Below are 23,473 nucleotides of genomic sequence, written 5' to 3'. Positions count from 1 at the left end.
GACACAGCAGCTTGGGGAATGATAAAGCACTTACTGGTTGAGGAAGGCGAAGAGGTATCTCATCACTATAAGGACCGACCTGGGCAAAGTAAGGAGGAGTTTGCGGATGTGAAGAGCCCTCTCATAGAGATTGTCTATTCCTGCAATCAGAAGAAAGTATTTTAAGTTCCCTTTCATATGATGGTCTAAAATAGCATTCAGTCAGTTTACTCAATTTACTTCAACCCTTTACCGTCACATATCCCTAGCAATTATCTTCTCACTTTGGCCTATTAGAAAAATAAGATCTAAAAGTCCTTCTACCTCTCATTAAAACCACGCAATTTAAAAGCAACATCTTTAAATATAAGAAGTCACAAATCTGCCTAAGTGCACAAATCTATGCCACTTGCTGAGCTAGACAGCTCACAAAACCACAATGTCAGTACATAAGTCTAAGGAACCCAGGAGAGATGTTTGCCATCAGTTTCAAACACAGATTCATTCTCCTTTTTTGAATGTTCATATCAGATATAATATTCCAATCACTGAGCTTCTGTAATGAGTTTTCTTAATCAAATGTCCAGCTGTAACTCTCTTAGTGGCAAAGTAGGAGAAAGGCCTTACAGTGTGTAAGCAACAAACACAATGATCCCACGTATTTTCCCAAAAGATTTTATAGCAGTCCACCAAAATTTCTCTGAAGTGGGCAAAACAAGGTCAGCTTAATAAAAGCATCAGTTCCTAATGTCTTATAACAAGGATGCATTATTTTCTATGTTGGTCAGAAAGATTATGTGGCTCCAAGTGATGTAGTGATGGGATAAAAGGATAAATTGTTTTTCAAAATAAGTAGTTTTTTACTCAATGTGTTTTCTGGGTAGATCACACTGTTAGAAACAACCTAAAATTTCAGTAATGCTTTTTACATCAGCCAAGAAAGAATGCTGCAATTAACAACATCTAGGGGAAATCTTAGCAGACTACAGAAAAATATCCAGTGAAATAGATATTCAAAAATTTGGAAATGAAAAACAGGAAACGATTCCAATAGCTGAAAAGCCATTTGTACTACAAAATGTCATATTTAACAGCACACATTTAAAGTAATTACTTACATAAGAACATGGTAACTGTACACAGAGTTCCTGGTGTATATTTGTGCTCTTTGGTATGGCTATTTCTACCAACCAGCATTTATTTGTAGAGGCAAAATGTGTGTTGACTTATGTTTCTTAGAAGAACAATTGGTGTCTAGTAATGAGTATTTTGGTGCCAAAAACTAAGCATAAGCAAAGAATGTCGCAGCAAGACTTCTGTTTACCACACAGAAATGCTGTACTTCATTAGGAAATGCCAGTGTAGTAAACTAAGGGGGAAAGCCTGTTCCCACACCTGCATTTATGGGAGATCCCACTGGCTCAGCAGCACTAGTGTGCTGGGGAACAGAAGATTTTTGGGATGGGGTGAAGCTTGCCCCCTTGGGAGTTGCCCCCACCCATGAAATCATAGAATAGAATAGAATTGCTGAGGTTGGAAAAGACCTTTAAGACCATCAAGTCCAACCATTACCATTACCCTGACAAAACCACTTCTAAACCATGTCCCCAAGTACCACATCTACCCTTTTTTTAAACACCTCCAGGGATGGCGAAACCACCACCTCCCTGGGCAGCCTATTCCAATGTTTAATAACCCCTTCAGTTTCAATATCCAGTCTAAACCTCCCCTGACATAACTTGAACTGACTTCCTCTCATCCTATCGCTTCTCCCAGGGAGAAGAGGTCAGCCCCTACCTCTCTACAACCTACTGTCAGGTAGTTGTAGAGAGTGATAAGGTCTCCCCTCAGCCTCCTATTCTCCAGGCTAAACAACCCCAGTTCCCTCAGTTGTTCCTCATAGGATTTGTCCTCCAGACCCCTCAGCAGCTTTGTAGTCCTTCTCTGGACACGCTCCAACACCTCAATGTCCTCCTTGTAGTGAGGGGCCCAAAACTGAACATAGTACTCGAGGTGGGGCCTCACCAGTGCTGAGTACAGGGGGTTGATCACTTCCCCAGTCCTGCTCACCACACTATTCCTGATACAGGCTAGGATGCCGTTGGCCTTCTTGGCCACCTGGGCACACTGCTGGCTCATATCCAGCCAGCTGTCCACCAACACCCCCAGGTCCTTTTCTACCGGGCAGCTTTCCAGCCACTCCGCCCCAATCCTGTAGCGCTGCATGGGGTTGTTGTGACGCAAGTGCAGGACCAGGCACTTGGCCTTGTTGAACCTCATACCATTGGCCTCGGCCCATCGGTCCAGTCTGTCCAGATCTCTCTGCAGAGCCAACCTACCCTCAAGCAGATCAACACGCCCGCCTAGCTTAGTGTCATCTGCAAACTTACTGAGGGTGCATTCGATCCCCTCATCCAGGTCATTGATAAAGATATTAAAGAGAAGGCCCCAGCACAGAGCCCCGGGGGACACCACTTGTGACTGGACACCAGCTGGATTTAACACCATTCACCACCACTCTCTGGGCACGGCCATCCAGCCAGTTTTTTACCCAGCGAAGAGTACACCTGTTCAGACCATGAGCAGCCAGTTTCTCCAGGAGAATGCTGTGGGAAATGGTGTCAAAAGCTTTGCTAAAATCCAGGTAGATAACATCCACAGCTTTTCCCTCATCCACTAAGCGGGTCACCTTGTCATAGAAGGAGATCAGGTTTGTCAGGCATGACCTGCCTTTCACAAACCCATGCTGACTGGGCCTGATCACCCTGTTCTCCTGCATGTGCCATGTAATGGCACTGAGGATGATCTGTTCCATGACCTTCCCAGGTACTAAGGTCAGACTGACCAGCCTATAGTTCCCTGAATCCTCCTTCCAGCCCTTCTTGTGGATGGGTGTCACATTTGCCAACTTCCAGTCAGCTGAGACGTCCCCGGTTAGCCAGGACTGCTCATAAATGATGGAAAGTGGCTAGGTGAGCACTTCCGCCAGCTCCCTCAGTACCCTTGGGTGGATCTCATCTGGCTCCATAGATTTGTGTACCTCATAGATTTGTGTACCATGCTTCCATCAAGAAAGACCATTTGGATTGTGGTATTTAATGTGGGAGTAGCCAAGCGAAACTCCTGCGGAGGTAAAATCCTATTTCCTAGCAGAGCAGCTGAAGGCTGGAGCAGTGTCCCTGGTGAGATGCCACTGACTACCACGGAGCTGGTGGGGAAAAGGACTGCTGACCAGTTGTATAACTTACAACCTAATGAGTCACACTGAACCCAAACGCTAGCTGAAAATCAGTTCAAGCCATTACACTTTCTCTAGTGGAGTACGGGACTTGAAATTTATTTTTATGTTTCTGTTAAACCTGGACTGCATGAATCAAGAAGTATTCCAGGTTACTGGTTAAGAACTGGAGTCCATGGCAGGGATGTGCTAAGCCTGGGAGCTGCCCACACAGCAAGGATCTGCAGGGCAACCACAATTCTCCTCTCCCTTTCCAGTGCACACCACATCTTGGAGATGCCAATGCTACACACCCTCTTTGCTGCACTGTAGTGCCCCACTGCTGTTCTGCACAGCCCACAGACACCAAGTGCAAGGCTCTTCTCCACCTGCCTAAACTAAGCAAGGCTTCATAACAAAGTGTAAGGAGCCTGACCGTATCTTCAATTCCCCATATTCCAACAAAAGCAGCTCTTGTTAAAGCTAGCAGTGCCTTGTGAGTTTCCAGCTGAGCTGACCTCCCCGACAAGCCTTTCTCTGAGTCTCTCTACACAGAGTTGTAGGTCTGGGTGGTTTTGAGCCTGTGTGCGTGTGCCCAGGTGGATTTTCTATCGACTGGGGCTGAGGGAGGCACTTTGGTTATGTCTTTTAACACTCCCGCCTCAGCAGCACTGCTGTGCGGTGCTGTGGCACAGCTCCTCTCCAGCCTTTCCACCCTGTGTGCTGGATGTGGATAGGATGCTGGAGGGAAGTTGTGATGCAGCACCAAGACCTGCCTTCTGCACTGAAGCCTTTCCTGGCTAATGCCTTGTGCTGCAGACCTGCCTCTTCCAGCCAGTTCTGGAGACCGGTCCTGGACCAGGTTCAGCCATCGCTGAACTCAAATCAGACCTGAGAAATGCACTGCCCGGGCTCCCAGGTGAGTCCAGCAGCTCCTTCCAGCAGCGTGCAGCCTATCCAGATGCAATAGCTCTGTCTAAACTAGTGAGCTAAACCAAGATGAGGCACAGTCTTGAACACTGGCAGGTAGCTACCACACAGAAGTTATCACACTCCCCCATGTGCTTGTGGTCTGTGCCAGCTACAACTCTTTTAAGCAGTTTCTAGACATGGTTCACAGGACTCATGAGCCAGGAACTGGTCCCAGTGGACATGGCACAGCAGGTACAAAGAGTTTGGCTGTATGGCCATGTGTTGAGCTATCCCAGCTGCCCTACAAGGAGTGCGATCAGTACTAAGTACTAGCAGGTCACCTCTATACTGAAGCAGTTACAAGCTGTACATGCTGGAATGAGGTGTGTGTATTTCCAATACCTTCCTGGTAACCCAGTCCCAGTTTCCATGAAAGCCCCTTTATTGAAAATACAAACTACTGCCAAGTGGTAAATTGGTGTGCTTTCCACGTAACTTCAAAAGGCTTGTTTTTCTTTCTCAGCACTGATTTGGTTTAAAGGAGATAGGTAATAATGTTATGTATTTGCGTGCTGCTTTTAAATGAGGAGCCAAATTTCATAGTTGCTTCTGTGTATGCAGTGCTTGAGTGTTTGGGTATGCAGGAAAGAAGGAATGAATACAGAGTGATCTTTCTGCATCCAGACAGAAAGAATTTGTGGCTCTGCTACTTCCCATGCAGAAGGAAGAGAAATCATTGCTTTGCCTACACCAGATTTTCTGAAGAGAGCCTCGGGGCAGAACAGCCATCCAGGCTAGAAGCTGGTTGCTGTGAGGAACCACTGGCAATCCCAGCACTGCAGAAAGCTGGTTGTGTCTCCCCTCTCACAGCACTTCTACTGGAAGCCCTCTTTTCTTTACTCTGATTTTCAAGAACTGTCATTAGCCCAACCTCAGCACCTGGTGAGGTATTACCCGTTTCTCAGCTAAGAAAACTGAAGTACTGATATTACATGACTTGTCCTAATAATGCAATTAGCTGCCAAGCAGAAATAGAAATCAGGAGATTTGAAAACTGGTTCATTACTCTAATGATACGATGAGAGTCACGTTCCCAAACGCAAGCAACAGGACAAGCCTCCGGCAAGGCCAAGCACACTGAGAACTAATGTGTTTTTTTCTGACTGTGGAGTGAGGGAGGGAAGGGAGATCTGTGTGAAGGACACATGAATTATCAACAACAAATCAAGACTAGTGTCAGCTAAATATCACAAATAGAAATGGTAATTATTTTCTAGTTACCAGTTCTCAGAGCAGAGCAAAACTTTTGGAGCTCTGGTCTGACACACCTGCCTTCCAGACCCGTCTCAGCCACGGGGGTCAAACCCATAAGCAGGAGAGTTTTCTGCCAGCCAGATGAGAAGGTGTTTGGCGTGGAAACACTGTGCTCCTGTCAAAGTGGAGCTACAGTGCAGCCCAGAGCACAGGAGACATTTGTGGGGTAAAACAAGAGATGGGGGAAGAGGCCAACTTCTGGGGCTTCATGACTATACCACTCTGTGGAAGAGGTGGGCACCTGTGCTATTAATGTATTTTTATCAGACAATAATGGAGCAAAGCACCCTAATAATATAAGGAGCTTGTTTTTCTGTGTATCCATAAAATTATCTAAGCATCTAAGCATCAGAGGTGTTTGGGATCTAACAAGCCTCCACCAGCTGCTACAAAAAATGAAAAATTGAGAGCTTGGAGGACTATTCAGAGATCATTTAAGTATACAGTCTCACCCTTTGGCTTCACCTTAATCACCTGAGAGACACCTGTCCAACCTCTTTATAAAATCCTCCAAGGAGGCAAATCACAACCTCCACAAGAAAATCTGTTGAGATGCAATCTTGCATTGCTCTTGGAAAAGATTTATTTATTGATCTCCCATGGACTTCCTCTGCAAACACTCCTTGTCCTTGAACTGGATGAATGAATCCAGCTGAGACTAATGTCATTGCATAAATGAAAGAATTACTTATCAGCTAGCTGCCTCTTTGTCAGCCATGGGCTAAGGACCAGTTCTCAACAGCATGAGATACACATAAATCCTAGCTACTCAAGCCTTAAAAGGTGTGATCTCCACCCTTTAAGAACACTGGAACCTGTTCTGGAGAGGTGGTGTCACCTTTGCTTACTGCAGAGACACACATAGTAATGAACGTCCACTTTTCTCTTCCATGAGAAATAACACATTTTAACCACCTGGTGACTCACAATGAGGTTTTTGCAAAGGCAGACTCTAAAGTGAAACAGATCAAAAGTGAACAATCTGCCTCAGAAGAGTAAAGGAAACCTGAGAGGGGAGAGAACACAATTACTAACACAAGCCCCCAAATACAAATAAAACAAATCTAAATTATAAATGAAAACAGGAATACATTCATCCTAAATAACATTAAGAAAATGCAAATTGAAGTTTAATTAAGCAATAATACTGAAGTAGTGGAGCATGTAAAAGGCAATAAATATTAAAATATATAAGTGCAGTGCTTTGGTGATGGAGAACAAAAGACTTTTGCAAGACAGCAGCTGCTGATGGTTCTGAAATATTTTGGGCCAACTGGACAGCTACACGCCTTTATCACTCTGGTTTAGTCAAAAATGTGACAAAAGCACTGTACTTTTCCTGGTCGTGGTTCTACACATGGCCTCTCCTGCACTGGTGGAGAGATATGGTTATGCAACAAGGAGAAGTTTCCGCCTAGGAGCAGTCAAGAGTTCTGAAACACAAGTTCTGGGTTGAGTCTTGTTCTACCACCCTCTGTTAACAGGCAGCCTCCATGGGCCAATCTCAGAAGTAACGTAAGAAATGCAAACATTTTGCAAAGGGAAGATATTGATCAGAACATGTGGAAGGAGAAACCTGGTGTCACCAATGAATGAATTGTGCTACGCTAACAGCCAGTGTTGTGCAAGCTAAGCGTATTTCACAGGCAAGGGTAGCACAAAGGAGGAAGAAGAAAGGAAACAGTGGTAATGTAAGCTATGTCTCTCCTTTAGTACCACTGTTTTGAAGGATAAAATCCAATGTGGTATCTCTGTGTGGGGGTCACTCGCTACTTCCACTTGGAGTGGTGCCTACTAGTAACAGAGTGAATGCCTAATGCGTATTTTACACACCCGCTGAACGTCAAATGGGATTGAGTTATACTCGCAGATGTAATTTTTATGGTCAATTTGCAGCTGACAAGTAATCTACATGAATATGCATTAGCGCTGAAGTTAACAATTTGTGCCTCTTTCCACTTTGGTAGATGGGTCCAATCCAACTCAAAAGATATGGGTATATTAACTCAGCAATGCCACTTACAGCTTTTTCCGATCTATTTAAGAAGGCATTAAACACAGGAGGACCAACACAATGGTCTCCACTGTCACTTAGGCAAAGAAACATTTGTCATTTTGCTGAAACTTTTTCAGGAAGAGCTGACAATTCAGAATACATTTTTTTTACTTTTTAAGTAATGGGCAATAGTCTGGAAAGCAATAAAATAATGTCTTTTCATAACATTTATGCCTTTAGCTAAACAGGCACTGGTGGCAGCAAGGGCCTGAAATGATGAAAATCAGAAGGAAAAAAAGATGTAAGTTTTCATCCATCCTGGCATCTTAGTAGATCAAATTTAAGGCAAGGGAGATAAGACCAAGAAGAATTATAATGACCTGAGCAGAAGCTAAGCGGTCTGGGTAGCTGGGATGTATCTGCTACTGCATTGCACAGCTATGTGTGTAAAAGTGAGCTGTAATTCACACAGGGAGAGGAACTGCAGTCCCCCAGCAGTGAAGGTGAATTATGGCCAGCCCTAAGCACAGCTTCCGTACCCTCTGCCTCCATGTAACTCCTGTAACAAATATTCAAATATTTTGCTTGTGTTTGGCCCAACCTGTTCCTACAAAGGGGCAGAAAAGAAGGGCAGTGCAACGCTCCCCCCCCCCCCCCCCCCCGTTTTACCATCTGGATTGCTGAGTGCTGCTGGGAGCAATAGTAGCTACTCCTTTTGCTGAGAATGCACATTTATGGCCCATAATCAGATGGATTCTTTACATTCTGTCCTACCTTTCACGCTTGCTCTGGAGAAGTCATAATTTGGCCCAAATTTTATCAAAAAACAGTTCATAAGCCCAAACAGAATAATATTGTTCTCATGAGTCTAATTAATACAAATTGCCCTAAAAGTTACAGTCATTTTGCACTGTTTCCACTGTATTCGCAAAAGGGAAAGCATTAAATCACAATGCTCTATTTCATTTGGAAATATATGCATAAATGCAAAGGAATTCCTCAGTGACTGCACTGAGGAAAGGTTCATTTTGCAGCTGTAGCCTCAATTATGCTTGACATCCATAACTAAGTACTTAAGTTTCAAGGGTTTTTTCACTGGCAACATTACATTTCCATATAAAATGTGTGACATTCTGCCCTTTTACAGTTTTATGTGAACATTAACTTTATGAATTTGCTTTCTCCCTCCCCTCTTTTATAACAATTTCTGCCAACGATTAAAAAAACCACACTGACATTTATCTTGAAAAACTATTTGAAAACAACTTCATGTTTATTCCTTTCCTCACTGTTTATCAGACAGTGAAAGCAATAGGAGTTAAGAGCATTTAAACCCTCTTAATTAAAAATGTGAAAGCTTTCTGGACTTTACATACCAACTATGATCTAAAGAATTTACAGTAACGTGTGTTCTCACAGGGGCAAGGGAGTCTGGCCCTGATCCCATTAACATGAAGACCAACATACTTAACATGTGAGGCCACATGAGTACAGAAAAAGAAACTAATGCAACTATGACAGGTTCAAAGCCTAAAGTGGGAAAAACACCTTGCCTAGACTGCCTTACTTCTTACAAGATATACAAAGTGTTAAGGTTAAAACGTAGCTATGGAAAGGGTCTTTGAGACACTTTTTGATAGTATGTGCCACACAGGTGCTATTTAAACTAAACTGTGATAGGTAGTATATTCTGAAATGCTTGTTGTTTTTCTAAAGAAACCCACATCTTATTCCCTGGAAGTCATCTTATTTCCAGGAAGTAGTGAACCACTTAACAAAGCACAGAGACTAGATACGCAGCTGTAAAAACACTCCATCTCAGGCTTTGCAGATAATCTGAAGATGCAGACACACTGTTCCCAGCATGTGGTTCTGGGGCTGGCTGTGGGTGCAAGGCACGAGAGCTGTTTCTTTCTCTCCTCACATCCCATTCAAAACCCCCTCTGTGACAACAAAAAGTAAACCCATCCCAATGTGCTCAAAGAGAGAACCCCTTTTGTCCTGCCGTGTTCCAAACTTACCTCTCCTCTCTCCACCGAAGGAAGGCATTGACATGCCATTTCAGAGTGCCTCTAAAGATAACCTTGTGGAAACCACCCAAACAACAACAAAATGATCCTCCCTGCTGGCTCCAAAACCTGCCAGAAACAGATCTGAGACTCTTACAACACATTATCACACAGAAAATCCTCTGCCTTCTTCTGTAACAGCAACAGCAAAAGTCAAATCTAACAAAACTACATTAAACCTCTTTTTGACAAGCTGTTGTAGAGATGATAATCCCCACTTACGACAGCTTCAGAGAACAGCCAGTCTAAACCAGGATCAGATGGCAACACCTCTTTCCCAATAACCGTCCCATTTAAGAATGTGGCCAGAAAAAGCAGTAACTTTGTTCCAGGCTATTGGCTGTTACTAATTTCACCTCTGCTGAATGATACCATTATTTAAAAAACAAGGTTGTCAATTCTTGCTCAAGAAAATAATCCACTGCCTACCTTGAATACGCATAGTTAGACATCCTCTAAGGAAACTGAGGCCTAATGCTAAGGATCTAGTATTCACTGCCATTTTTATTGAAGTTCTTAATAACAGAAGACCATTTGGGGTTAACTGAACCGGACCGGACCCCTCTCAGACAGCGATGCTACGAGAGGTTGGTGAACCTCTCCCACTTGCGCAGGTGCCATGTACATGTACTCAGTCCTCTGAACTTCTACCCCTCTTTCCAAATTCCCCATCCTGTCTTCAGAAGCTTCAATGGTGAATGGAAACTTTTTGAAATCACCCAGGTTCCTCTTCTTGGAACACCTTTAAAAGGTTGCTTTGGGCAAACATTTTTGCATCTCCTAAGCACTCACCTGTATCATCTCTGTAAGCCAAAACCTCATTCTTGATATTTTACAATTCTATTTAAAGCTCTTTAACACAACCAAGTGCAATACCATCTCCACGTATAAGAACCAGCATTTCTATTTTTCTTCATGCTTAGTCAAAATAATAAAGTCATAAAGAGATCCAATGGGCAGAATCTGACAGCAGAAATTTTGAAAAGGAAATCTGGTACAAATGTTTAACGATGAAAGTGATTAATCATTTGAACAGCTTATCCAAGAATGTGGTAGATTTTCTGTCAACTGAAGCCATTAAATCAATAAATTTTTCCAGCAGACATACTTTAATTCATCCAGAAGTTATGGAAATCAGCACAGGATTATTAGGTAAAGTTCCATCATCCCTGTCATGCAGAAAATCACTCAGTCAAAACGATCCCTTTTTAGATTTCAATTTCTATGACTCGCAGACATTTTCTGGGCTGTGGCTACACAGCTAAAGCTGAACTCAGGCAGCACCAAGATTGTGTTTCCTAAAGAGACATTGCCCCCCTCAGCATCCCCCTTTGTGTGGGATCAGACTGTTAAATTGCAGTTTTGAGGTCCTTCAGGACTCCTCAGTACCACTGAGTCTGTAAATAGCAACAGCTGCAGAAAAACCTGCAAAGAACGAAACATAAAATACTGGACATAGACCTGGTCACAGCGATACAGGTATTTGTAGCCTCCAGGCTGAATTACTGCAATCCTCCCTATCTGGGAAGGAAACCACACAAGTTGGGTTCCCCCGACAGGGAGCAGAAAAGCCTATCTGCTGGCCAGCCCAGGACACTGTGTACACATTGATCTGTGGCCCCGACTGCTGGGCTGAGAACCTTTTGCCAAAATAACACAGTTTGGAGAGACTTTGCCCTAACTAATACCACCAAAGGACTGGCCCTCGCTACCTGTGAAACTGCCTCTCTCTCCATTCATCTAAAGCAGTCAAGTTACAAAGGAAGGGTTGAAAGGAGGAAATTCTTCCACCAAGGTAGCACCTCTGCCCACTTCTAATTGACCCAGAGGGAACAGTAAGCCTACTGATGGTTGGCTTGTTCTCACCCCTCCTCAACATCTGCAGGGATCTGTGAACTGGAATAGGTTTTGTGCATGCCAGAGCAATTCACTCATCCACTGAGAACTTTGTAAATGACTACAGCCTCTCTGTGTCTGGCTACGAACACCAGCAGTGCACAGATCCATGCAACGCTCCCCCTGGACATCCCATTACAGCGTGGTCATGCTTGTGTGTTGGAAGGCAGACTGGGCTCTTCTGCAAACAACCAACACTCAGCTGCTTCCCTCCGTTCCTGCACTGAAGGCCTTTCCTGCTGGTTGGATCAGGGGTTTGAAGCTGAGCACGACAAAGGTCCAGAACCACACAATGTTGAGCAGTTGGTTACTTATTCACCAGCGCTGACTCCGAGCCGTGGGGCGTGAAAACCTTTGTGGAAAGTAACATACTCTGTTTGCACAGTCATGACTTCATCCTCTTCTGTCTGCCCCAGTGCACAGAGGAAAATAATAATGTGTTTAAATTTAACTATCTCTTGTATACCAAAAGATATTCTTCCTGCCCTATTAAACAAAGAGTTGTACTGTACGTTAATCCCACTGGAAAAAGGGAACAACCACAGCTGCAAGTATGACTAATAACTGACCCAGACTGTTACAGATGGCAAACAAATTGTCTCAGAAAAATCTGTGAAGTTAGCTCTTTTTTCAGGCTGCTACTGTATATATGAAAGTAAAATTCTATTGAGAAAGAAATAGAGATTTCTACTTACTGATACAAGAAATAAGATCATTAAATCTTTCCTTAGGAAAGACAGGATTTTCCAGCCCTCGGAAATAGAGCTTCAGTACTCCAGCAACTGAGTTAATGTCGTGGTTACTTTGGTCATCTGCCAAAGGATTTTCACCTTAAAAAGTAAATAAAGTGAATGAAACACACATGCAGGAGAATTCTTGCATGTAACATTTTTATAAGTGAGTGACATTTTGGGTTTTTTTGTTTTCAGTGTGTGGGAGGTGGCAATGCAAGCATTCAAGTAAGATAATAAACACTGATTTAGAAATCCCAGGCTATGATTAAACTAAAAACAGCAGCCTAAATAAAGCTTCCTTTAAATTACATAACCTCGCGATCTCTTAGGTCCTGAACTTCCAACTAAGTATTTATGGACATGCTATGATTTACAGTTAGTAAAATAAAAAAGCCAAATGTTCTTATTGGATAGGTTTTCTCAGACTGTTCTTTGGGACCTTAGATAAAGCAAATCTAGTTAGACAACTCTTTGAAACGGAAATCTGTCTTCATTCTGAAGACCTAAAACATTCAGGAATATGTGCAACCATTTTGTGAATTGAAACCCTAAAGACTGTGACTGAACTACGTGCAATTTTAAAGACTCAATCTTTATTTTGAAACACTTTAAAATGTGTGTATCTTCCAAATTAACACTACCTAGGAGAAGCAGTTAGTAATAAAGCAGATTTAAAAGGTGGAGAATAGGAGGATGTGGCTTCAATTATCATGTAAAAACATCTACTTCACATCTTGTCAAAGACAACATCAGGTTTAACAAGATACATATAACTAATCCTGGGGAGATAAATACTGTGTGCATTCATGCTTTTAGTCACAAGACTTATTGCTCCAAGGGTTTTATCATTCACAGCTGATCTGCAAAAGGTTTTCCTGAAAATTAAAAAAATAGCTTCTAAAACCCAAGAAAAGAGAATGTAAGATTTTTAAAAAATTGTAACCAGTACTGTTTTAACACAAACAGGGGATTGCTGGATCCTGGCTCCCCTAGCAGAGCAATCCTAGGTTGGGTGTTGCAAGCCACTCATGTTTAAAAAGCTGTTTTCACTTCCTGGTATCTTTCCCATAATTCCTCCTCTGGGGCTGAAGTTTCCTTCGGGAATGAAAACAGTGGTTGAAAATGGAATGACCTTTTCACAGTCCATATTCTCATTAATTGTGATGCCACTTTGGCAGATGGACCAGAAAGTTGAGCACTCGTGTTCCAGAAGATCAAGTAACAGGGTTCTTAAATTGCATTAAGCAGTCTCTTGAATCTAATTAAAACCCATAACCTTTCCTTTCTGAGGATCTTTAAAATAAAATATAGATAAACTATTATTTACAGTTTATCATTAACAAAAGACTAAAGTTTACAGTTGATTCAAGAGTGATATGCCTTGTCTAAACAAAACAAAAAACAACCTCAAGCTCCTAGATCATAACAGGGGAAAAACATGCACGTCATCCTTATACTTCATCCTGAAGCATGTGATGGTGCAAAGTTTTAGGTGCAGTATACAAAGTGCATACAAACCTCTTAAATAGCCAAGAAAGTAATTAGAATTGAAAATATTTTTAAATGTCAGGTATTAAGGTGCTCGAATAAATGAAAATGCAATTACCTCTCTCAAATGAATTTTTAATATCATTGACTTCCACCTGGGAACCAGACACTCTGAAAATTCCCTGATGCTGAAGACCTGTAGCAAAGACAGGAGACAGTGGTGACAAATGAATCTAGTTTTTAAAATACTTTTAATCTCTATTTTAAAAGCAAAGCTGCGGTGGCAAATGCATTATGCAAACGATACACGAAAAAATCTGGGCAATAATGAAATTACATAGTATGTTCGAGAGCTCACCATATAAATTGATAAATCTGATACAGCTTTCCACAATGAGAGGAATGATTTGTCCTGAATCCTGGAAAAACGAAAGCAGAAAGAGTGAACTGCAGACTAGAAAGAGGAAACCTCCTTACTCTGGACTGAATGTGAAAATGCGTTTTCTTGGTCAATCCAGATGGACATACAGTGCTGGCAAAAAAACACATAAGAAAACATATAATTTCTAACAGAATTCTCTTCCCATTTAGGAACTGAGGGAAAAGAACAGGTGAAGAGAAAAGATTACGGTTCTTCATTAAAAACATTGAATCAAGAAATTCAGAGACTTCATTCTCTACCTCTGCCACTGTATCTGGCTAACACTGTATGTGACATCTAAGCTCATGCATGTGTTTTAGATTTTTGAAGCAAAATGTGTTAAAGCAGTGAATTTGCCTTTTTAAAAGTTCATTATTAAGAATAATTATTTATTATGAAGATGATCTCTCTGCATCCATTTAACTTACCTTTCTTTTCCTGGTGGAGAAAATCCTACATGGACCTAATTACACAGGACCTAATTCCTCGAGGTGCCTTTTTTTTTTTTTTTTTTTTTTTTTTGTAAAAAATGTTGATCACAGTTGACAAGGCCTCTTCTGGACCTCCTGGGCTATCAGACAAGTTCTTGGAGAAGAGCCACCAAATGACATTGCATGGGGTATACCAGGTGTCTCCCTCCTGACCTGAGTACTCCTATGTGCTCTGCTGATGTGCGTGTCCTAACGTATGACAGATGATGGCCTGGCACGTTGTTTCAGGCTGTACTAACGAGCTGGTAACACACTGGGTGGTGAACTGCAGCCACTTTGAGCTGAGCATGTGGCTCAGCTGCCTCTTCTGTAGGCACAAAGATACTGGGAAAGGGAGGTCACAGCCAACGCCTCCCCACCTGCAGCTGGCAGAGCTCAGGAATTAAAGCTCCTGGTCTCAGCCATGATACAGCTGCAGGTCTACAGCTACTTCTTTAGTTAAGTAGAGGTGTTTTGATAAAGGAGAAAAAAATGCTTGTGATGGTAGGGGGAGAAGATGACTATACACTAATTTTCAGAGAGTTCATTTGTCTTTTTCTTTTAAACTGCTGATTTTCCAAAAGAACCATCACAGTCCTTCGACTGTGTGTTTTTTTAAAAATGGATGTTTTAACCCAAGCACATTAATGACTACAAGTCATCAAATGTCTATTAAAGACATAAATCATATGATTAAAAATTATTTAGAAAAGTTGGTGCTTATGTTGGAAAAACTACTGTTTCATAAATAATAGGTACCTTTGAAATTCTTGTCTTGGAAGCTATAATTTTTCTTTCCAAATGAATTTCAAATATGTAAGCGCTCAGAGAATTGACTAATTCATTTGAAAGTTTAATATAAAACCATGAATTCAAAAGCACCCTGTAACTCAGAATACATATTTCCTCCTACAAACTACTCCTTCATTTTCATGCTAAATTACACTAATGGGAAGTTTATGAATTAAGCCCAAGTAGAAGAAAAGCCAACTACTAAAAAAAGTTTGAAAAATAACACACAGTGAGGCAATGAAACAATGCACTTCCTGAGATAACCTATCCCCTGATCTTCTGTGTGCTCCATGTTGTTTTAGTGGGACTTATAAAAGACTGTACCACAAATTATGCTGTTTAAATTGTGACTTGTTTGTCTTTTAATTTAAAACCTAGCAAAGACTGGGTAGCCAAGAATCAGTAATATCTGGATGAGCGTTTTCTGTTTGAGTTGTGTCATGATTCAGTAACAGCTGAATAAAAAGAACCCCATGGAACAGGCCAGTTGCTAAAACCAGGAATACTGTCATCTTCACCAACACTGAGCAGCCCGGCCCTCCAAAAAAGCAAAGTATTAGAAAACATGCACAACATGCACCCGTATCTCCTGTTAGTACACTGGTTCATGCAAAGAATATAAAGCCTCGGAAAAGATAGTGTTTGCAGTAAGAAATTACAAAAAAAATAAACGACTTTCATACCTGGTTTTGGAGAATCTGTTGAGAACCACACACAACTTTGTAGTTAAGTAATTCCCTGAAATAATCTAAACTAACAGCTTTTTGGATCTAATGACAGGAAAATAATTTGACGTAACAATCTGTGTTGGTGAAATGTCAAGAACAGTGACCCTACTGTTGCTGTGAATTTAATCTGATGTGTGTAGTCAGTGAATGTATGTTTGGGACTACTTATCACTTTTTATGATGCAAAATGTAACGAAAAGCAATTTGGTGCGATACTGTCTTTCACTAGCTGTAATCCTTTTGTGCCTGTCAAAATGACTCACCCCTATCAGGAATGACATGGTCTTTGGGCAGGGATGCTTTCCTGGGTTAGGTCCCACACCGGCAAATCTGTCACAAGTCTGCCAGCTTGCTTTCCCTCTTTCCCTTTCAAGGACTATGTAGGACTCTCCACTTGCCAGTAAGCCCTTTCACCCACACTGGCATGTAGCATAAACCTCTTCTCTGTGGGGGAAAATGATGGGGTGCCATTTCTCCCGATTTGTTCTGTGCTTCTCTAATCCAGGGGCTTTTTGTTGTGGGAGTTTCTGCATCTTTGCGTCCTTTCACCCTTGAGCAAGAACCTGTTCATGATAGTCATCTCTTGCATCATGTGATGATTTCCTGAAAGTCTCTGCACCTCACAGCACCGCTTGCACAATAATAATAGTTTTCCTTACAGTTGTACTGAGGGTAGCTGAAAGCTTGATTCAAAGACAGCTAAACTGGTACAATTCCACTGAGCACAGAATTTGTTTTGCAAAATATTTGCCGCTAGCCGTGTTGCACAGGAAGGAAAAAAAAAAACCCTGCACATTCAAACCCAGTTCACAGAGCTTGCAGTCAGGAATTTCATTCACTGTCTTTATAAATGTATTGTTACATATTTTTTGAAGATTTCTTTCCTTTAGCTCTGTCAGCTAGTGTCCAGAGGCATTAATTGACTGTGACGGGCAGGTGCTTGTTAATGAATAAGAAAATATGCATCATTTAAGACTATGATCACTCCGGACTTGTGCTCTGGTTCGGTTTTGCCTGCTGTACTCATAAGCTTATTTCTTAATGCAAACTTCTCCTTCCAGGTCTTTGAAAGAACTAATTTTAAGCCAGGTGTGAACGCAACCCGAGAGCGAGGCAGAGATGGTTCTCTTGTCACCAGAACTATACCTGATGTCTCGTGTGAGAGTTCCTTCGGCCTCGGCTAGAAGCATTATTAGAAATAAAAGTATGAGAAAGAAGAAGATAGTAAATACAGCAAAGATACAAGATCCAGAATAGCGGTGATCACAATTTCACACAATATAATAAATTCCTAAAGTCATAGGAAATCAAAAGCTGGATATCAAACCCCCGGTAATACTGCTTCTCCGCAGACTTTGAATACTGAATGTAATGAAAATGGCAAGCAGGAAATTGTGCTAAGTCGTGGGATGCACTACATCCTATCTTCTACATGATGCTAAGTCTCCTAATAAAACCAGGCTGCCAATACAATCCTTACTCCATTAACAAAACCGTAAGGAGGCTAACATGAGAAATGAATCCACCTCTTTCCCTCTGACTTCAGGAAGTATTATATTGATCAACCGGGAAAGAAAAGAGCCCCAGGACAGACTTAAACATAATGATCTGCCTCAGCTCACGTGAGGTGGTGACCATTATTGTAAGAAGTGTGGAGATCAGCCACTGGGGTGGCTGGTGCCAGTACCTTGATGAATGACTCCAAATCACCATTAAACAACTTAGCACTATACTGTGATCGGGGTCTGGGCTTCCTGTGTTTCTGGGGCTTAGGGGGAAGATTTGGAGGCCTAAGGGAAGGGAATATGATTACTGAGCAAGGTAGAATTAAGTCACACAATAAAATGAAATGTCTGTAAGCTCATGGCAAAACAACCAAACATTGTAAGGGCAGAAATAAACACAGTACTTAGCAAATTAAGACTTTCCACCAAATTTAAGCGTAACATAGCGATTAAAGAGTGGAGGACTCCCCCATTAAAAATGCATTACTTATGGACAAATATTGACATTCTTTATGAATCCCTGCTTTGCAGTTTTACCAAATACATTTATTTCAAACACTGCACAATTGGAATGGCCTTTTTTGTTGCGGTCCTGCATGAGATGTGCAGCAACCACTGCAATTCATCCTGCCAGCCGTGGCAGAACACAGACCACTCAAAGCATCTCTCATCAAGCAGAAAAGTTGCTTCATGCTGGAGAAGCTTCAAATGCAAATTAAAGCTTCTCAGCAGACTCCAAGGATGCTTTAAAATCAAACTGTCTGCATTTTGAACCAGAGCCAGGAAGGTTGAACAGCTTTAGCCTTCCACATCCAACCATCAACATCTTCATACAAGAAAAGAAACACCTTGCAAATTAGCTAAAGGAATTAAAAGAATAACATCAACTTTAAACAAATAAACAAAAGCAGCATAAAGCAAACAAAAAGAAAAGGAAGAACACACAAAACTTTGGTCTACAAAACGTTTACCCAGTATGTTACACATGTGATGACTACAACTGAAAGAGATTACAGGAAATAAATATTGTTCTCTAGGTCACAATTTTGTGAATGTCAGGGCACTCTGCATGCCAACAGCTTCCCTCGTTCCCCTGCACCAGCGGTTCAATGTTTCTATGGGTTTTTCTGCTATTAGCAAAAAATCAAATGTTTTGGGCGAAACAGTGAGGAACAATAATGCATAGAACATTAAGTGGTGGGACCTTGGCCTGTTTGGGTACTACCTGCTGTTTTAAATTCAGCTTTAAAGATATCATCTTCCCTTCTATAATTTAACCTCCACCTTGAAGAACATTTCCATTTGCATGTTTTACAGTCTGAAAACTTAACCTTGGGGCAACAGGCAGGTCCCAGCTGGAGCGGGGGAACAGGTGCTGAGGAACGGACAGGCAGGCCCTACTCCCTCAGAGGTTCCTTCTCTAAGTGACCAGCTGCGAGAAGATAGGATGTAAGATGGCTTCAAGCTGTTACTAAGGTAAAATCATTGCCTACATCCATTATCTTCTTTCAGCTGCTTACAGAGGAGGGAATTTAGGATGATGTAAGCCTGACGAGTCACCTGCTTTAGAGTCAAGAAATAACATTTTTTGCATTTGACATAAGCTTGCTGACTTCCATGCATTCCTGGTAGCATGTGTGGGAAGAGGTAAAGTTCATAGAATCACAGAATGGTTTAGGTTGGAAGGGACCTTGAAGATCATTGAGTTCCAACCCCCCTGCCATAGGCAGGGACACCTTCCACTAGACCAGGTTGCTCAAAGCCCATCCAGACTGGCCTTAAACACCTCCAGGGATGGAGGCAAAGGTCTCAAAATCAATGTCAGCAATTGGGAAGAATGCGCTGATTTGTTGCTACTTTTCAACTGGGGCCATGTAAGGAAAGAAGGTGAATAAGTCCAGCTTTACAGACCTTTATTATAATGGACCATGGAGTGGTAGGAGAAAGGGAGCTCTGGGTCTCTACAGATGTCCCCAGGAATACGGGGGCCAGGCATAAGGTATTATATCAAACCAAGTGGTCCAGCAAAAGGCAGAGCCAGAGAGCCAGAGCTGGATCCCAGCTTCTTAGCTGGGAGGACAAGACTTTTTTTTTCTTTTTTTTTTTTCCCCAGAGATGAGGGGTGGTGGCAAGGCCATTCCTGTCCAGGAAGCAAAAAGGAGAAAGAGAAGGCACTGAGCAAGGCTGTATGGCATGGGAAGGGAAGGGAAGGGAAGGGAAGGGAAGGGAAGGGAAGGGAAGGGAAGGGAAGGGAAGGGAAGGGAAGGGAAGGGAAGGGAAGGGAAGGGAAGGGAAGGGAAGGGAAGGGAAGGGAAGGGAAGGGAAGGGAAGGGAAGGGAAGGGAAGGGAAGGGAAGGGAAGGGAAGGGAAGAGTGAGACCAAGACAGCTGGACTGGATGTTCCTACTGTCACCAGGATGGGAAGGGTTGTGCCCGTAGCAGTGATACACACAAGTGGCAGCTGCCACGGTTGCAATTTCTCCCCACAGTCTGATAGCCTGGGGGCTGCTGCGGTGTGCTCTGTTTATGTCTGGAGGCAGCTCGCAGGTGTGGCATTACACAACTGAAAAAGTATGTGCTGCACAAAGCAGGGAGATCTAACACTGTATCCTTTATCTTCTGTGAATATATAGACCCATTTAAGTATCAAACACAGGGATGCTGAGGGAGGCAGGTATTCCTGTCCAGAGCTAGGTTATCATAGATGCAGCCTATCCCCTAAATTCATCTCTGTATCGGGTTCTTCTGAACTGTGTATCCTGACCAAGTGAATTACAAACCATAAGAGACAAGGTATCGCTAGCAGATGAAAAAGATTTCTTTTCTAGTACCAAAAAAGCCCCCTGCAACTTCCAAATTTAATGTGTAATTCACAAATATTGTGAATATATTCCCAGCTTGTCCCACCCTTGACAGTGAGCTAAGCAGCTCACAAAAATGAGAAAGATGAACAGTCTGGTCCTTTACCCACCAGCATGCAGAAACAGAAATGCTGAATGTTAAAGCACACAGGATCTGTACATAATTTATGTAACAACAGCAACAACGTTACACACCCTTAAGAACTTGTTTTAAAAGTTGTAATTTCTAAGATTTTATTACATTTGTAACTCTAAATTGAGTAAAATAAAAATATCTTACCTTGTTGTCATGTATTCAGCCCTGTGACCTAGAAAATTTCAATAAACAGGAAACAACCATTTGTAGGTTTTAGGTAGGTTTTTTTTGTATCTAAATTATGCTTGGCAAATTACTTTTGACCCAAACTTCCATATTATCAGCAAAAGATATAAAATTCTACAAAAATCAGGGCAGTGCAGTTACCTACCATCTCCACAGTTACATTTCAAATACAAACACAACCTGTTATGGAACAACTTTTAAGAAGCCTGCCCATAGATTAAAGAGTCACTTGATACCGTAAATAATTTGAAGTAAAACTCCAAACATAATTGTTTGTCCTCATGTGTTTTAGTGGCTAAACCAGTATGGAAATAGAGCTGTGCCAAGATTAGATTAAATCTCCCCTTGTGGCTTTTTCTAAACCTGTTCAGTGCTGAAAATACAGAGCTCTAGATACCAACAGCTTCCTATTGAAAGATTCTTTGCCCTCTTTTGTCTGCATATTGCAGGAAAAAAATACAACACTACCACTGGAAAACACCACAGAGAACTGTGGAGAACTGTAAAGAAGCAAATACTGTATTTTAGAAAGGTTCCTGCAGAACAACAGATCAGTAAGTTAGGCATACGCATTGTGTCGACTCATGGTAATGAAAAGCAAAATAATGAAACAGTAGGAAGGTCATGGATGATAAGTTCCAACCAGCCTAGTTTCCCAAAGGGAGACTGTGCCCTATTAATTTATTAGAATTCTTTGAACATGTCAGTAAAATACTGCATAAAGGAGAATCAGTTGAATTAATTTACTTAGACTTTCAAAGGCCCCTGATAAATTTCTTCACAAGAGGCGACGAAAGCAACTAAACAGCCATGGATTGAGTGGCAAAATATTCTCATTGATCAAAAACTAGTGACGAAAAGGGAAACCAAGTGGTCTTTTTTCATCATGACAAAAGTGTAACAGGCATTTACTCAAGCCTTCCTATTAGGACCATTTACGTAATATATAATACATTTATTAATGTCTTGGGGAGATCACAGCAGCTAAGGAGGCAGAATGTTGTGGAGATGACTGAAATACTTTTGTATCAAGTCCTGACAGAACTGTGAAGCCCTTCAAAGGGGTTTAACCTTGTCAAGGAACAAGACACACAATGGCAAATGAAATTCAGTATTGACACGTTCAAGTAAGATATTAGGGAAGAATTAAACATCTATGCAGCTAAGAGAACAACAGATAATTACACTGACTCTGAAAATCACTCTAAGCATCACTTGGGCTAGGTCTAAGTACACTGCTCAATTTGAAAGTGACACCAAAAAAGCTTGTCAGACTGCAGAAAGAATGAAAAACAGTGATATGCAAAACATAATATTATGTGGCAATGTCCAAGTGCACCTGAAATACTGCACAATATTGAAAACCCCAATCTGAAAATATATTTTGCAGTACCAGAAGAGTGGGGATCCACAGAAGGTGGCACAAAGAATAAGCTCTGGGAAAAATCTCTGGCATTAATAAGGCATGTAAAGATTGCTGGCATCTATTTTAGAGAGGTGAAAAAGAGGGATGAAAGAAGAGTATGTAAAATAACCTATGACAGAGAAAGGGTAAGCCAGGGACTTCTCCCTACTCATGTAACTAAGGAAAATTCATTGAGACTAAGAATCCCAATAACAAATACTAGTAAAACAAAAGATGTCACAAATCCGACTCTGGGGGATTTTAAACACACCTCTGATATTTAACAGATTAGGGCAAGAATTATCTGGGACACAGAGGCAATTTCTTTTACAACTGCTTATTCTCTTCCTTGCATTTCCCTGTGCTTTATTCATTTGTTCATTCAATAGATGAGCCCTGGGTCAGAATTAATATGAGTATCAGTGCGCTTCCTATGTTTAGTATCAATTTCATTTGAGTATTTCTCATTTACTCTTCCAAATTTGTAGATGCAGACTCAGCATAGAACACTTAATCTGTCTCCCTTGTGCAGATCATGAATATTTATTGGATGTGGGGGGAAAACAGTGACAAAGGATAAGGAAAAAAGGCTGAGGTACTTAATGCCTTCTTTGCCTCAGTTTTTAATAGTAAAACGAGTTGTCGTCCAGATACCCAGCCCCCTGAGCTGGATGACAGGGACAGGGAGCAGAATGAAGTCCCCATAATGCAAACGGAAATGGTTAGTGACCTGCTACACCACTTAGATGCACACAAGTCTAGGAGGCCAGATGGGATCCACCCAAGGGTACTGAAGGAGCTGGTGGAAGCGCTCACCAAGCCACTTTCCATCATTTATCAGCAGTCCTGGCTAACCAGGGAAGTCTCAGTTGACTGGAAGTTAACACATATGGTGCCCATCTACAAGAAGGGCCGGAAGGAGGACCCAGGGAACTACAGGCCTGTCAATCTGACCTAGGGAAGGTTATGGAACAGATCATCCTGAGTGCCATCACACAGCACATACAGGACAACTAGGTGATCAGGCCCAGTCCTTAAGAAAGGCAGGTCCTGCTTGACTAACCTGATCTCCTTCTACGACAAGGTGACTCACTTAGTGGACGAGTGAAAGGCTGTGGATGTCTTTTACCTGGACTTTAGTAAAGCCTTTGACACTATTTCTTGCAGCATTCTCCTGGAGAAACTGGCTGCTCATGGTTTGGATAGGCGTACTCTGCTGGGTGAAAAACTGGCTGGATGGCCAGGCCCAAAGAGTAGTTGTGAATGGAGTTGAATCCAGTTGGTGGCCAGTCACAAGTGGTGTTCCCCAGGGATCGGTATTGCATCCAGTTCTGTTTAATATCTTTATCAATGATCTGGACTAGG

At 41.9% G+C, this 23,473-nt stretch overlaps 1 protein-coding gene across 2 annotated transcripts in view; it reads right to left on the bottom strand.

Moving 5' to 3' along the window:
* SRGAP1 (SLIT-ROBO Rho GTPase activating protein 1) overlaps nt 1-23,473 on the bottom strand; it is a 159,942-nt gene that overhangs the window by 15,536 nt on the left and 120,933 nt on the right. Inside the window, exons 11-16 of one of the 2 annotated variants that reach the window (XM_082498459.1) lie at nt 20,662-20,689; nt 17,704-17,806; nt 13,964-14,024; nt 13,724-13,801; nt 12,079-12,213; nt 35-140 (exon numbers count right to left, since the gene is read on the bottom strand). In XM_082498459.1, the coding sequence (XP_082354585.1) occupies nt 35-140; nt 12,079-12,213; nt 13,724-13,801; nt 13,964-14,024; nt 17,704-17,806; nt 20,662-20,689 (511 nt within the window). Of the gene's footprint in view, nt 1-34; nt 141-12,078; nt 12,214-13,723; nt 13,802-13,963; nt 14,025-17,162; nt 17,197-17,703; nt 17,807-20,661; nt 20,690-23,473 lie in introns of both variants that reach the window. The other variant, XM_082498460.1, reaches the window with a different exon arrangement.

The sequence above is a fragment of the Vanellus vanellus genome (genome assembly GCF_965231255.1).
Source record: "Vanellus vanellus genome assembly, chromosome: 1".
Lineage (NCBI taxonomy): Eukaryota > Metazoa > Chordata > Aves > Charadriiformes > Charadriidae > Vanellus > Vanellus vanellus.
This window is presented reverse-complemented; position numbering and strand designations above follow the sequence as displayed.